We start from the raw sequence: 16,706 nt of genomic DNA, 5'->3' as shown, positions 1-16,706 counted from the left end.
TAGGAATCAATTGTATGTCTACAGTTAGGTTGTAACCGCAATAAGTGAAGTGGCTAATACGCTGATACGTAGCTTCGGGGTGGAAACCATCATAGAGTATGTAGGCTTGTATAATCAATGGTTGAATCTTCGAGTTTTCTTTCTTAAGAACTGGTCGTTGTAAATGGGTAGCGGATTTTTATCCCCCTGGTTTGTTACGTCACGTTTGCCCGGGGGGTAAAATTCCAGCCGTTAACTTTTGAGTTTCGAGACATCAGTTCGATGGATTAAACGCAGAATTAAACGTATATTTTCACGGTTTTGAATTTAATCAGAACACATCAAATTATAAAAGCCTAGAGTGTACGGGCCGGAATTTTACTCCCTTCATGAGGTCAGCTCAAAATTTCCGCGGATTTTTATCCCCAGATTTTTACCCCCTGGCCAGATATATAAATATTGGTGATAATGGTTAATTATCTTCATTCAGTTTTAATTTAATGGTAAATATTTTATTGTTAAGTAGCCTATCTTAATTTATTTGTAACATCAACTAATCGAACAGGGTTTTAATTTTAATTTTGAGATTCGAGTATCAGGTTTCGATCATTGAAGCCAACTGTTGGTTAATATGATCAAAATTAAACAGCAAATTCCGTTTACTTAGTTAAGATTACAAAATAAATAAACAAAGATTGGCTACTTAATAATAAAATGTTTACAATTAAATAAAATAGAAACAAGATCAATCATTCTTAATAATTTCTACATTTGGCCAGGGGGTAAAATTCCGGGGTTTATTGCTAATCTAATTAATCACGCTCTGTCTATTTTCATTGGACTTCCAAATCCGCGGGGGTAAAATTCCGCCCGCGAACAAACTTTTGGTCGCTCAGGTTTTGTTCAAGGTTTGCTTGAAACAAATCACAAGTCAGTGATAAGTTAATGATTATCAAAAAATTTATAATCGCCAACTTAACTAAGTAAGAGCAATAGAAAATTGTGAATTGATTCAAAATATATCACGGATTTGCTGGTTGCTAGTACATTAACAATCTGTATATCATTGCGAAGTAATCTGTAATTATAAGCACAATACTCATAACAAAATAGATTACTGTGTGGTTATACAGTATTATGTTTTACATGTCGAATATTTAAAATTTCTGAGTACTAATAAAAAATGAACGATCAAATTTAAGATTTCTAAAACTTTTTCCTATTCATCCGCCTATTGGGTCTGATGATGATTGGAGTGGGCCAATCTATATCGATCATCATTTACCATATTTTATATGTATTTACACTCTTTGTGAGTAAACAATATAAATATCATTACAAGTTTTATTTGACGTATTTTTGTACTGTAATGTAGGCTATTCATTTTCGTCAAATCCTTCATTTGTTAAAATAATTTGTATAGATGATTTGTTCTGGGACATTATCTTAATCAATGTTTTTGGAACATGACAATTTTCTACTTTCTCAAACTTGTTAACTGTACCTTAGTGTGAAAATTTTATAGAATTATTTATATTGTGTGCAGTCATTACAATCCAAATTGGGGGGAAACTGGTAAAGCACAATATTGGTTTAGTGACAACTAACTATTGTAGTGTTAAATTTATTGAAACACAAGAAAAGTTTACCAGATCAGCAATAAACTAGGCTTATTACTTTAACTGGTCACTCATGTTACAGTTACCTATCTTAACTGAACATCAATTAAATGTTGAAACAGTAACGGCTAACATCATATCCCACCCCATGCAATGGAGGGGTGAGAGAGACATGGTCAGGTACTACAGAGGACAGGAGACCATTGAAAAGATTGTGTGTGATGGTTTTATGAGGTTACATAGACCTAAGAAGAATAGGAGTAGACCTAGAGCTGGCAGAATACAGTGGATCCTGGAGTTAGAAAGTTGACGAGGCCAAAGATCACTTGGGTTTTCAATGGCCACAGAAATTAAAAATAATTGCTACATATAAACACCAAAAAAACGTCAACTATTAAGAGCGTCTCTTATCTTATTTGGAAAAATACAGGACTACAATATTAAAGAGGCCACTGTATTTAGCAGAAGTACTACTACTTGGTCTATAATAAGTGTTCTGTGGATTAGTTTAGTTATGGAATTATGAATCCGCTGACAACCAGAGAGTATATTTAATATGAAGATGAGTAAACACTGAAAGTTGAATGAAAGAAATGATAGCTTTATTACTGACCAAGACCAGCTGTTTATTTAAGACAGGTCCAGTTCATGATCAAGTATAGCTGGGACAACTTTAAAACCTCAAAATGATACTGATATTTCTTAGAATCAAACTGTCAACTTCCGATAACAAAGCGAGTACTATACTATCCATAATGAGTTGTTATTGTGGCAGTGAGATCCAAAAACAATAGAAGAGTCGATTGCCCAATACTTCCGCAAATAGCTGTACCACCTATAGCCTTGGGTTTGATACCAACGATACAGTTTTGTTTGATACAGCCTCAAAATAATTAGGCTTGTCCCTGTAGATTTTAAACATTGATAGGACATTTTTTTGACAAATGTTACTATTGATTATAGCTCTAATAGCTTATAGATCTTTTTGATTATATACAGGGTGAGACAATGAGAGCACTCGCAGAGAAATGAGGTACAGAGGATGGACTTGCATGGGAAGAGGTGGGCTTTCAGCTCTATGTTGTGCTAGAAATATACTACTTGTACGAGCAAGGAGGAGTCCGAAAGGCGAGCATTGTGCGGAAATTCCTAGGGCACAGTATCATCCCCCACCATGAGCGTTGTAGTAAATGAGGCCGAGAGGGGGTTGGATGTTTGCCCTAAACACCAGCACTAGTGTTAGACACCACTTAACGGCAAGTGTACCATTGAGTCTTTCCACTGTAGGCCCAGCCTACATAACTTCTACTTTTGTTTTGCTGCCACATGAAAAGTAATGCAACAATTATTGAACAGCTTTGCGTATAACTAAAATGTAACTAAGCGGATTCTGTGACCGCGGGAGATGACAAAAAGACAACCGCAAGAGAGTTTTAGGTTTTTGTCTTCTTTAACAATCTTACTAGGCCTACTAGGCTATGGTTTTGTTTTATTTTTCTTTATTCTGTAAGTGATTCCAATAATCAGTGATTCAGCCCAATGACAAATGGCATCTGGGTCTGGTTTTTTAGCCTACAGATCCTTCTCCAAGCTCATTAAAACTAACTAGCGTACCTGTCGCTCGAAGTCGAGCAATTGCAAAGTACTAGTGCACCTGTTGGGACCGTGTCTCGTTGTCCCGCCGTCTAGTTGTACCTACGTCTACTTGTACCTCGAGGCCTAGGGACAACTAGTCGTAGGTACAACTAGACGTAGGTATAAGTAGACGGTGGCACACCCGACTATTTGTACCTGCAGATTTTTAGGAGGTACAACTAGACGTAGGTACAAGTAGACGTAGGTACAACTAGACGTGTATCCCACGGACAAGTAGTATCATCTAGCTTGTACGGATGCGACCAGTTGTCCCTACGACTAGTAGAAGTAGTCCCTACGACTAGTGGTCCCTCCGTCTAGTGGTCCCTACGTCTAGTTGTACCTACGACTAGTTGTACCTACGACTAGTTGTACCTACGCGTATTTTGCGTCCTTATAGTCTAGTTGTATCTATCCTTCAATTCGTTACCCTGTTTAATTGATTACTGCACGAGTACTTTTTAATAATACCCTTAATTAAATCAGGACTGCAGTGTTCCGAGTCAATTGAGTATGATTTGCAAATATTTTTCACCGCACTACGATGTTTTTAGTAGTTTTACAGACGTTAATTGGAGGCTGAAAGCTACGCATTGATGTCCAGGGTCGAAATGGCAGCTATAGTTGTAATAGGCGCCTTAAAATAAGAAAAAAAAATACCTGAACCTAGAAATAATTAGAACACAGATAAAACCATTGTTGTTCGATAGTGAAAAGTATTGTGAATAACATATCAAAAGTCTCCAAAAATATCTTTGGTGGAACTCCTCCATTTTTCCATAATGGTGGCCAAATCCAGTAGTTTTTTGCTTTTTATTGAAATTCTGACTTTCCAGTCAATATTGGTGAAAGGTCGTAAATACATTTCATGTTTTATTTATTTAAGATAATTGTTTAAAGTTGTTGTTTAAGCTAGTTATAATGTTAGTTTTCTATAGAAAGGTAGAGTTTTAGTGGAAAAAACAATGATAGCAGATCTTGACAAGAAATAAGGAAAACCAAAGTCTAATATGGATAAGGACTGACCAAGGGACACAAGTACATTGTTATCAAGAACAGGGGTTTCTCAATGAGTTACAGACAAGCCAAATTTTCCTGGCTTTTGTAGCAAGTTGTTTATAAAAAATTGTTGTAAGATTGTATGATTTTTAAAGAAATAAAATAAATCCTTTAAACTGGTGACAAGTTAAAGGGGAGATACAACTAGCCGTAGGTACAACTAGCCGTAGGTACAACTAGACGTAGGTACAAGTAGTCGTAGGTACAAGTAGTCGTAGGTACAAGTAGTCGTAGGTACAAGTAGACGCAGACATATGAGGTACAAGTAGACGCAGACATATGAGGTACAAGTAGACGGTGGCGTACCCGACTAGTTGTACCTGTAGATTTTTAAGAGGTACAACTAGACGTAGAGACAACTAGTCGTAGGTACAACTAGACGTCCGCACCATCGACAAGTTGTACCTACAGCTTTGGACGAGGTACAACTAGACGCCTGTCACCAAAATGCAGCAGGTACAACTAGACGCCGGTACAAGTAGACATCGCCCCCACCTGTTGCTCGAATTCGAGCAATTGCAAAGTATTACAGGCGTTATTTCAAAACTAATAACAGTTATAACTTCCGATAACTTAAGAGTTTCAACTCAAAAATAATGTAACCAATCACTCTACTCCAGTTATCGAAACTGAAAATGAACGCCCTTGTCTGTATTACATCTTTATTATGAACAGCTGTTTTAGTATGCAATTAATACAAAGTATTCGTCTGTTTATGCAAACAAAATCTTTTCTTCGTAAGAATTACATTGTGATTTTGATGGCCTGTGGGGCAAAGCCTGAGGACTTTTACTACAGGAATTGGTGAAATGGGTGTCTACACAAAAAATACTTAATTTTGATACATCGTTTGTAAAAATCTGTCCATTATTAATGGAGGAGTAGTGTTTCGTAGAAATCGCCTTCACGTATTACCTATATATAAGGATTACAGGCGTTATTTTAAAACGAATAACAGTAATAATTTCCGATGAATTTAAAAGAGTCGACTCAAAGGTTATAAAAAAACTCACGATATAACTACATAATCAACATTTCTTGTAAATATCTTATTATTTTTTAAAAGCTGATCCTATTTCTTTTAGTGTTTTCTAGGAATGTTTCCCACTTAGGTTGTCCATAATAACAATTATAGATTCTAAAAAAAACTAAAAAAAAAACATTTCTGTACAGTATTTCTATTTCTTTTACTTGCAGGTGTTCTATGACTTTCCTATGTTTCCATAGTTTGCAAATATGCTCTTTCAAAGATTGCTCAAGAATTGCAGTGTTAATTTAGTTCTCTTTTTAGTAAGTTATATCAAATTTTCCAGGCTTTATCGATTTTTTCCATTTTAATGTTTACACCAACCCAAATCGTAAATAGGCCTATTTCATTTCAACCAAGTCAAGAGGCCTAATCTTTGTAGCACACGTTTCCTCAGATTTCAACCAAAATATTAACATCAATTATCCAGCTGATCATAATGTAAACAAATAAGTTTAAATGTTCCGCATAACGATAACACGGGAACTTTAAAAACCTCTGGGGCAGAGCCCAAGGTACTTTAAAAAAATGTAGGGTCAGTTTGCAAATGTGTAATTTTGGTATATAATATGTGGGGTTTAATCTAAAAAAAAAAAGCCATATTGTTCACAATGTTTCATATAGGTAGTAATATATAGTAATATAGTAATATAGGTAGTAGATGTGAAAAATGCAATGACAAACTCAAGATTGAGTTCTCTAACCCTAACTTATTAAGCATTAAGAGAACGGGATTGACTTCACGTGCTAGCAACTTTTCCAACAGAAGAAAAGAAGAGCATTATATTTTATTACCGCATGTTTCATAACACCGTGCTTTTTAAATTACCGTATTGAATTAAATGATTTGAAATCCTGATATATGCAGTCTTCCTACATATTACAATGAGACAAGAAATAGAACAGGTGTGGTAATTTATTTGGGGGGTAGGGGGGTAGGGGGTCATCTGTATGTACTGCAAGGGGGCACCGCTCAATGTAGCCTACTTAGTACGCCACTGTTAATGGGTCATAATGTACATTTTTTCAGGATCCTAAATACCTCTGTTCAGGCAATTTGGTAATTTTTACACATCTTTGTAAAAAAGTGTGTGTTTTCCTTCAAACACTAGTCTTCACTTATCTTGGTGGCCCAATAAAAAAATGGAATTTTGGTATTAATTTAATGGGGGAAGGTTTTAAAATTAAATTAAGCCTATAAATGGTTTACTGGTTTACTCTTCAGACAATGAATACGGTAAACCTTTATGTTGAACTTGTTAACTTTGTAGCCTAGGTTCTCTATTTTTGGGCATGTGAAAGACCATAGCTTAGGATAAGATTTTGGTAAGTGGTATTTAACAATAAGACAAACTACAATGGAATCATGGGTCGAATGACAATTCATTCGACCCATGATTCCATTGTAGTTTGTCTTATTGTTATACCACTTACCAAAATCTTATCCTAAGCTATGGTCTTTCACATGGAACAATAAAAAAATGGAATTTTGGTATTAATTTAATGGGGGAAGGTTTTAAAATTAAAACCTTCCCCCATTAAATTAATACCAAAATTCCATTTTTTTATTGGGCCACCAAGATAAGTGAAGACTAGTGTTTGAAGGAAAACACACACTTTTTTACAAAGATGTGTAAAAATTACCAAATTGCCTGAACAGAGGTATTTAGGATCCTGAAAAAATGTACATTATGACCCATTAACAGTGGCGTACTAAGTACATTGAGCGGTGCCCCCTTGCAGTACATACAGATGACCCCCTACCCCCCTACCCCCCAAATAAATTACCACACCTGTTCTATTTCTTGTCTCATTGTAATATGTAGGAAGACTGCATATATCAGGATTTCAAATCATTTAATTCAATACGGTAATTTAAAAAGCACGGTGTTATGAAACATGCGGTAATAAAATATAATGCTCTTCTTTTCTTCTGTTGGAAAAGTTGCTAGCACGTGAAGTCAATCCCGTTCTCTTAATGCTTAATAAGTTTAGCCAGGATGTTTAGCCTGATTTTTAGGTTAGAGTATTGACTCTAACCTAAAAATCAGGCTAAACATCCTAACTTACAACATTGAATGTAGGTAAACTTAGGTCTGCTTTCCTGTTAAAGGAAACATTCATTAGGTAGGCTATTATCGATGATTTTTTAGATGTATCGATATTTTTGTTTTCCTTTTATCAATTCTGTTTTAATATTTAAATTACAAATTGACTAAACTTAGGCTACTGTTTTTTTTTTTTAGGCTAATAGAAACTGTTCCAAGCTATCCTAACATAACTAACCAAATTTACTGTACCATTTCAAAATTCTGTTTGATAAGAGAAAAGCAAGTGGAGAATACCAAAAGGGGATTTTTCAATGTTGTCTATTTTAGTTAGTGGGTACAGTTTTTTAACTGGGCTACGCTAATATTGATTGAAACTATCGATTCGAAACCTTCATGTGATTTTTTCACCATCAGCAAGTTTGTCTGGTTAGGTTAGGTTTAATGATAGGTAGTTTGATTTTATATTGTAAAATATCGATTTTAATCAATATTTTCAATTCGATAGTTTCAATCAATATAGCATAGCCCAGTTAAGAAACTGCACCGGGCCTAGTTAAGTTATGTAGCCTAAGGTTAGTTTAGAACAGATTCATTTCAATATTTTTTAACTACGTAAGGTAGCCTATTGTTTGTTGATGACCTTATAAACAATATTTATTCATGGTAGGCCTCAGCTGAGTTTCAATTCCATAATATTGATATATCGGATCAAAAAATTAAATATTGATATAGGCCTAGCCTATCGAGAAAAAATAACTTCCTTTTGATCCTTTTGACAGCAAAGTAGGTAGGTAGGCCCTAACCATTGGAATTGAGGATATTTCACAGCTATAAGATTTATCTCTGGAAGATAAATAATGAAGATGAGGTTAATCCCAATTCAATCTAAACCTAAAGAAGCTGGGGGTTTACCTCCCACTTGGACCCAGAAACTTATTTATTGCCTATTGGGCCTACATCACACTAAATCTTATCAATCTGATTAGATTTATTAATTCCTTATGACGAGGAGTGAGGTATTGCTTGTTATTTACATTGACTAGTTAAGGAGCCTACGTTCGATTGAATAGTCTAATTGAAGATGTGTGTGTATGACAAAGAAGAGATAGGCCTAATCCAGGAGATGAAAGTGGGCAGGTAGGGTTATGCAAACAGCTGTTAGTCAACAGATCTATATCCATTAGATTAGCAGGTTAAATCGTGAGAAAAATTTTTAACTTAAAAAAATTTAGCATATAAAGAATATAGGATTAGAAATTTACCTTCTTGAAGTCATAGTAGTTTTAAAGGGGATGAAGTAGTTAAGAATCACTAAAACACAGATAAATAACACTTAACCACCATGTTGAAATATTGTTTCTTTCACGAAATCAGAATCAGACAGAAATCTGAGAAATCTGCTGATCTACAGTACAGGAGGAAAAATACAACGGTTCACTTAGACGTGGGTCACAGTTTTAGAACCAAAACATAGTTATACTACATGTTATTTGTTGTCGATGTAGACTTCTGAAACTTGTTTTTTATGTCTGGTCAATGTAACCACTGTGAAACTGAGCGGTAGTCTCAACGAAATTTCTTTTATCTTCTTCTAGGGCTAATTTTTGGATTTGTGCTCTACTTTTTGTTTATAAAACCAGAGTACAAGCATGGTACGAGTTATTGATTATTATTGGAGGAGTGAGCTAAGCCCTCGTACTACATTCCCGTTGTTGTTTTTAGCGAATTTCCCATAGGGAATAAGCTATTACCGTAGGTCTCATGGTAAGACCTGGACCCGGGACCGATTTAGTTTTTCGTTTTGAGGTCCCCAGAGGCCAAAAACACCTTCCGTTCAAATTCATATATATATATATATATATATATATTAATATATGTGTCCGTTAGCGCGATAACTCGAGCAAAAATAATCCGATTTTGATGAAATTTGGTATAAACGTGTAAACCTTCATTTATTCGAACGAGTTCGCGAACCAGCATGATCGGACTATGGGAACAGGGGTTAATGGGGGATTTTATGGGGTAAAAATGGGTTTTTCTAATTTTTCACCATGAAAACATAAAATTTTGCAATTTCTTTCTAAACCATTTTATAGAGCTCAAAAAAACAAATAATTTAGTATATTGAAGCATTGTTGCATGCCTAACGGTTACGGAAAAATCGCAAAATAATGTAAATTTAAAATTACCCATGTACCTTATAGAGAATAAATACAGTGTTGTAGCTTGCTTGTGTATTGACATATATTAATGACATTTTGAAATTTTGTTTACTTCATATTGAGCTATTAATATTTCAATAAAAACCCCCTATTTTCTTCCCTGTAGTAGCAAACCTAAAGTAGGTACTCATTAATATTAATGGTGTTTAAATAGGAAATAAATCTGACAATTTTAAGGGAATAATTTAGTGGAATCTAGCTGTGTATATGGAAATTCGCTTAGTTTCAGATTCAGATTCAGAAACACTTTATTCAAGATTTACATTTTACAAATATAAATGCAGAATGGCGTCAATAAATACAATTAATTCTATAAAATATTATCAAAATACTCACTAAATGAGTAGTAACATTTGCTTAATATAAATATTTTCAATTTCTTTTTAAATGTCTTAATATTATTAATTTCCATTAAATCTTTAGGCAGAGCATAAAAAAACCTAGTACCTGCAGCAGTGGGTTTTTTATTATAAAACTCTAAATTATGCCTCTGGATGGCTGGGTAGTTCCGATGCCGAGTATTATAATTATGTGACATTCCCAATTTTGGAAGTGTATGTGTATTCATTTCACTTTTTAGATTAATTATAGTTTTATAAATATATAATCCATACACTGTAAAGATATTTAATTTAGCAAAATACTGTTTTGCCGATTGGTTTTCTCCCAAGTTTAACATGATACGTATGGCTCTCTTTTGTAAAATTAATATACCATCTAAATTTTGAATGGTTGTTGCACCATATAATTCAATGCCGAATGCAATATGTGAGTTTATGTGAGCATAGTAAACCTTCAGTAAAACATTCAACGAGCAGAGTTTAGACAAGTTGTGCAGCATAAATAGACCTGAACAAATTTTACTTTTTAGTTTATCAATGTGGTACAACCAAGATAAATGTTGATCAATTATTAGTCCTAAGAATTTAGTTTGAGTCACTTGAGTTAAGTAATTGTTATCAATTTTTAAATTAGGTTTTAAAGGTTTTTTTTGGGCAGTTGAAAAATTTATATAATTGGTTTTCTCTGAGTTAAGCAATAAGTTTTTGCAAGATAAATATTCATATATAGATTCAAGGCTACTATTGCCTATATATTCAATGTCATTTTTTGATCTACCAGAAACTATTAAATTTGCATCATCAGCATAGAGGCATAATTTACTATTTAAGTTTGTTAGAGCTGAAGGCAGGCCTTTTATATAACAGAGGAATAAAATTGGACCAAGAATAGACCCCTGAGGGACTCCATATTTGACTTGTTTTAGAGATGATTTGACTTTAAGTAATTGATTGAATTCTGTAATCGTATTCAGTTCAACATATTGCTGCCTGTTTTCTAAATATGATTTAAACCAATTTAGTGAATTACCAGTAATACCAAAATGTTGTAATATTGAAATAAGTGTCTGATGCGAAACGCTATCAAAAGCTTTACTAAGGTCCATGAAAATTCCAACAGAGTTGTCACCTCTATCAATGGCATCAATAATAGCCTCAACTAGATCAATACCAGCAGTTGTTACAGATTTTCCAGACCTAAAACCATGTTGTTCTTCGTCAAATAATTGATTATTTTCCAAAAAACTTACCAATCGGGAGTACATTGCACGCTCGTAGAGCTTAGATATGGTGGGCAATATTGATAAAGGCCTGTAATTAGATGGTACTGTTTTTTTTCCATTTTTGTGTAATGTTTTGATTCTAGAAATTTTTAGTTTATTTGGAAAAATTCCAGAAATGAAAGAAGAGTTGATAATATGTACCAAGGGTTTTAGTAATGCGTTTTTAGAACTTTTTATAATGGGCATTGGAATCTCATCGTAGCCTGAAGTGAACTTGTTATCAAAAGAAGATAATATTTGCTCGAGTTCTGGTTCATCTAAAGGTTTAATATGGAATTTGGATACATTATTTGGAATTGGCATTTGGACAAACTGTCTATGATTATTTAGTTTAGGGTTAATATATTTGTCAACAACACTTACAAAATACTCGTTAAAAACTTCACTAACATCTTTAGGATTTGTATATGATATTTTGTCTACAACTAATTTAATTTCATCGTTGTGAAAAGAATTTTCTTTATTCTCATTATTTATTATTTTCCACGTGGCTTTGATAACATTGTCAGCATTTTCTATGCTACTTTCAATAAACCTCTTTTTGGTTGCTATCATATCTGTTGTATAATTTTTCTTGAGTTGTTTTAATGTCTGGTTTAGTTCCCTGTCTTTGGTTATCCTTATATGTTGGCTAAGGTCAATAATATTTTCCTTTTTCCTTTTTAATTGTGGAGTGATCCAGCTTTTAGCCTTTGAGTAAACTCTTGACTTTATTTTTGGAAAACACAAGTCAAAATAATAAGTAAAAATTTTTAAGAATACATTGTATTTATCTTCAACTGGTGCAAAATATAGTTCAGACCAAGTTTCATGTGCCAGATAGTTATTGAAGTTGGCAGGTTTGCTGCGGCGGGGGTATTTATACTCCTCTTATGAACTGCTAAAGCGATACCCAAGCAACTTAGCACAGTCATAGCATAAATAAAAACATAACATACTCCTCAAGGTCATAGTAACCAACTATGGGAACGTATTAGATGGTATTAGCCTGAAATGGTACAAATTACATGGCTCTTCACTCTTCACTACGTTTATTTAAACTTTTAAAATTGTAACGTGGGCCTTATGAGTTGATTGGTTCATTGGTTGCCATGGACGGTCTTGGAATATAACAATAAAAAGGTATACAAGATTTAAACATTTGGCTTATTACAAGTAGTTTATACTGCAAGAAAATTACAAATACCGTTGAGCATAATAAACTATAACACTATTAACCAATTACAGCCTATGCACCATTGACTTTAGATACTAAATAGGAAACCCCATCATTTATGTGAAAAAATGTCTCATTAACAGGATACTTTTTATAAATTATTTCATATACCCTAGGTGTGTATTTAACCTAAATATACGTAAAGGGTGAGTGTAGGTATGTGGTGATCTATGAAGTTTCGTGTTCGTTACTGGCTAAGATCATAGCATGGTGCATTAGTCGGAATCATTTATTTATAGCCCAATGATCAGGAACAGTTGGGTTCAGTTTCGAACCATAAAAAAGTTAATGATTTTTCTCAGGATCGAACCAGTGACCTTTTGATTGTTAGACAAACACTTTAACCACTTAGCTACCCAGCCACTTATTTATTTATATTTACTGTAAGTACACATTCCATTTACATGAACTAGATGTACCATTGACTGACTGGATATTGCAAGTATACAGCTCTTTTACGTAAACCAAATACAGCATTGACTTTGGATACTGCAAGTACACATCCAATTATTGACGATATCCACTTAGCATTTGCTTATTGACTTTGAATACTGCTAGTAGACATCCCATTTACGTTATTACGTTAACCAGATACAGCATTTACTTTGGATACTACAATTAGGCATCCTATTCCCATTGACATGAACTAGATGTAACATTGACTTTGGATACTGCAAGTTATTACAACCATTTACATGAACCAGATGTACCATTGAGTTTTGGATACTGCAAGTAGACATCCCATATTTACTTAAACCAGATGCAGCATTGACTTTAGATACTGCAATCTTAATGATAATCTACTATTATATAATGTTAAGAACAATCGGCTTAACCAATCTGTTGTTAGTTTAATCTGTTGTCCATTAGTTTAATTTCTGCTTTTTGGCCTGAAATACTGAAACATGTTTCTCTAATTTAATGTAGATGCACTAAAGCACCATTTGCCATAAGCTAGTGAGATGTTTGTATGGATTGGAGATTGGACGAACAGAAACAGTATTTGTTTGTTTGATAACGTTGTTTCAAAATTGCAAAAACAATCTTTGTAATAATTGTTAATGTATAACCATTGACTATAATAACTTTATGAACTACTTCTGTTTCACCTCAATGTATGTATCTATTGTATATAAGTTTTTAAAACGAAGTTGTTTGGTTGTACAGTTTTTTACGATACATTTATCAATATGAATTGCCAACACTAACACACAATTATTATTTTAATTTGCTATAGGTGGTCGTAGCCTTCTTTTCTGAAGAGGTGTTGACCTTGACGTTGACGTTGGTAACTACTACTGTAATGTTTGTCTACATCCATGTTTCCAAAATCAAAGCTCATTGAATATACTAAATGCCTGTAAAATAAAGTCAACAAACCACTGAATAATACTCTCTTTACACATAGAGTTGAAGAATGCTTGCCTTTGGCTGTTTTGCACACTTGAGAATTTACGTGTGACGTCTTTCTTCGGCATTCGACGGATGTTGTTATTTTCAAAGTTGAATTCTAAATCTGGATGTCCAGATGGTTGTTATAACATGTCAATAATAACTCATCCATCTTCCAGCCAGCTGGCAAAAGTAAACGGCTCGGGTTGTTTTGCTTCTTTATAGTCCAAAGGCTGTATGTCATTTTCTAAACATTGAATTGTATAACCTTCTCTGAGATGAAAGATTGTGGGGATATTTGAGTTTATAAGATATATATTTAGAATCTAGGAGGGTGAGGGAGTTTCAGACGGATCTCTAAAGTATTTTATTTAGAGATTCGAACCTTACGCCTGTTCAGGCTTCCCAAAAACATTTATGGGGTGGGGACCCCCTTTTTAATTTTGATTTTAAGAAGAAATATATAAAACATAAAATACATTGAATTAGTCAATAAAAAAAAGAATCAATGCTATTAGAAATATTTGTTTAACTAAAATTTAATGCACATTTTAATACACAAATTAGGAAACCATTTTCTAAATGGGTAGGAATTGGGGTTAGATAGTTCAGTTGTAATATCCTTCAGTAGTTCCTTGATACTGTGGACAGGTCTCTGTAATATTGCTATAACAACTGCATACTAAAAAAACTACATACTGCACACAGCACTGCACTATACAACTGCATAATGTGCGGGTGACTAGGTAAAATAATAATATATTTGTTAATTAGTTAACCAGCAAAGGTTAGGGAACCACCACTGTTTTGGATAACTTGGAAGCAGAATGGTTATAGTTAGGTAGTGTGAGAATTTAGAATTTTAGTTGGTTCGATCCTTAAGAAATCTGAAGCGTTTTGATTGTTAAAATTGGCCCCATATGTCTTTGATCAGTAAGGGTTTTGATAAATGGTCCGTCTAAAAACAGACTATTTTGGTATTCTTTGCTCGCTGATTTAAAATCAGTAAAGTTTAAAAATACACTTTAAAATAGTACACATGATGACTACTATTCAAGTAATGAAAAATTCAACACCATTAATACACAAACTTAAACACCCATCTACAATGCAAACTAAAAGCTCTATATTTTCTTGATTTATTTTGCCTGTCAGCAGGATTGACTATTTGTCATGTAGTTTAGCCGAGAAGCTCGGTTTCAGCTGACACGGTTGTCAAACTTTGGCGCGAATCTACAGGAAGAAGAGATAAGATAGCGATGGCTGTGGCCTTGACAGAGCGGCGCCGACTATAAATACAGGAGGCTGTGTCTTCCTGGCAGCAGTACTGTCGTGATGGCCGTATAATTGGACAGTAAAATTTGAAAATATCTCAGAGAGAACACTGCGTAGCAAACATCGCAGTAAATTTAAACCCACAACTCAAAATACCACTTGGAAAACCACAATGTGTGCAATTGTTGACAAAGTGTCCTTGAAAATATACATATATTTTTTTAACTTCATTTTTTTTACAATCTGTTTAGTACTTTGAACAATTAGTAAAAGGGATGATATAAATAAGTGTCTTGACCAAGAATCTCCCCTGTGAAAGATCATGCAAAATTAAATAGTCATGTCATCATAACTAAAACTTTGCAAATCGGTATGGGAGTTCAAGAACTTTCACAATTTCCTTGAAAATATGTTTTCCTACAGTCAACCGACTAAGTTGGCTTCCTTGTACTGTTTATAGTACAGAAAGCTGCTAATTGCTGCATATTTATACTTTGCCGTACGGTTTATACTTTGCCGCACATCAGGATTCCAACGAAACAACACAAAACAGCGTGGTTCCATTATGCACGTAATCCGTGTACGCTTGGAAATAGGTTGGCAACACTTAAAGATAATTATACTATGAGCAGCTGATGGACTATTATAACTACGATTTAACCTGTCATTTCGTGTTTATAGTTTCGGTATTTCTGAACTTTCTGGACTTTTCTTTTAAACGTTTTTAAAACCTTCCTACGATCTTAATAAACAAGAAAATACCTTTTAAGCATTTTTTTTAGGCGCGGAAACCACTTCAAATTACAAAAACATACGGAACTATATTCTCAAAACGCGGAGCACATTTCTTACCGAGGAAAAATAGCGGAGTGATATGGACCGCGGGTACTACTTTCTCTAGGGCACCCATTTTTGTTGCCAGCTGAACCTAAAAACGTGTTGCATAGTGTTTGAAAGACTAATTATTTATATGCTTTATAGTGACTGTAGGAAAAATATAATGTGTAACACGAGTGAAAAAGGCCTTTGCTGCACTCGAGATCATTCCACACTCGCCTGCGGCTCGTGCGTAAACATTGCTCTCGTGTGCAGCAAAGTGCCACTTTCACCACTAGTTACACAAATAACTATTTCACATGTTTAGTGTGTTGTTATGACAGCTGTTTCTATAATGTAAACAAATAGAACTGGATAGTGAAACAGTTTAATATGAACGAAGGATCTTGTGCGTAAATGGCGCATTTTAATATTGTTCAAGTTTCCCCAGGCAAAACTAGTAATTCACACTCCTTTACTTTTCAAAGATTATGATTGTTAAAGACAATAAATTAAATCTGTTGATTGTAGATATGAACCATAAGGGGATATTTCCTATGTCAATAGATTATTCATAAAAGGTGCCTATTTAAAATCCGTTTCCATAGACTGTTTCGTCTCCTGTTTACAATCTGACTTCATACACTCAACTGAAGGATCAGCTGTCAGCTGTTAAAATTACGATCCAAAACCATTTTAAAGAAAGTTATTCAGCATCAGTGGATCTCTGAAAGCAAACTCTACAGTAGATATATGCCATAAATTAAACCATGGATTAAGCAAACTGTTTT

At 34.0% G+C, this 16,706-nt stretch overlaps 1 protein-coding gene across 3 annotated transcripts in view; it reads right to left on the bottom strand.

Moving 5' to 3' along the window:
* LOC128992334 (tyrosine-protein phosphatase non-receptor type 11-like) overlaps window positions 1-8,744 on the bottom strand; it is a 139,174-nt gene extending 130,430 nt beyond the window's left edge. For all 3 annotated transcript variants that reach the window (XR_008490708.1, XM_054415867.1, XM_054415868.1), the window contains exon 1: window positions 8,633-8,744. Coding sequence is in view for 2 of the 3 variants with exons in the window: in XM_054415867.1 (XP_054271842.1) it covers window positions 8,633-8,646 (14 nt within the window). In the remaining variant the exon portion in view is untranslated. The remainder of the gene's footprint in view (window positions 1-8,632) is intronic.
* Window positions 8,745-16,706: the final 7,962 nt, after the last annotated feature.

Source organism: Macrosteles quadrilineatus, unplaced genomic scaffold (genome assembly GCF_028750875.1).
Source record: "Macrosteles quadrilineatus isolate MER2022 unplaced genomic scaffold, UCM_ALF_1.0 Scaffold_4__1_contigs__length_99947679, whole genome shotgun sequence".
In the NCBI taxonomy this organism is placed as follows: domain Eukaryota; kingdom Metazoa; phylum Arthropoda; class Insecta; order Hemiptera; family Cicadellidae; genus Macrosteles; species Macrosteles quadrilineatus.
Note: the sequence above shows the minus strand (reverse complement) of the source record. Positions and strands in the feature narration are given on the sequence as shown.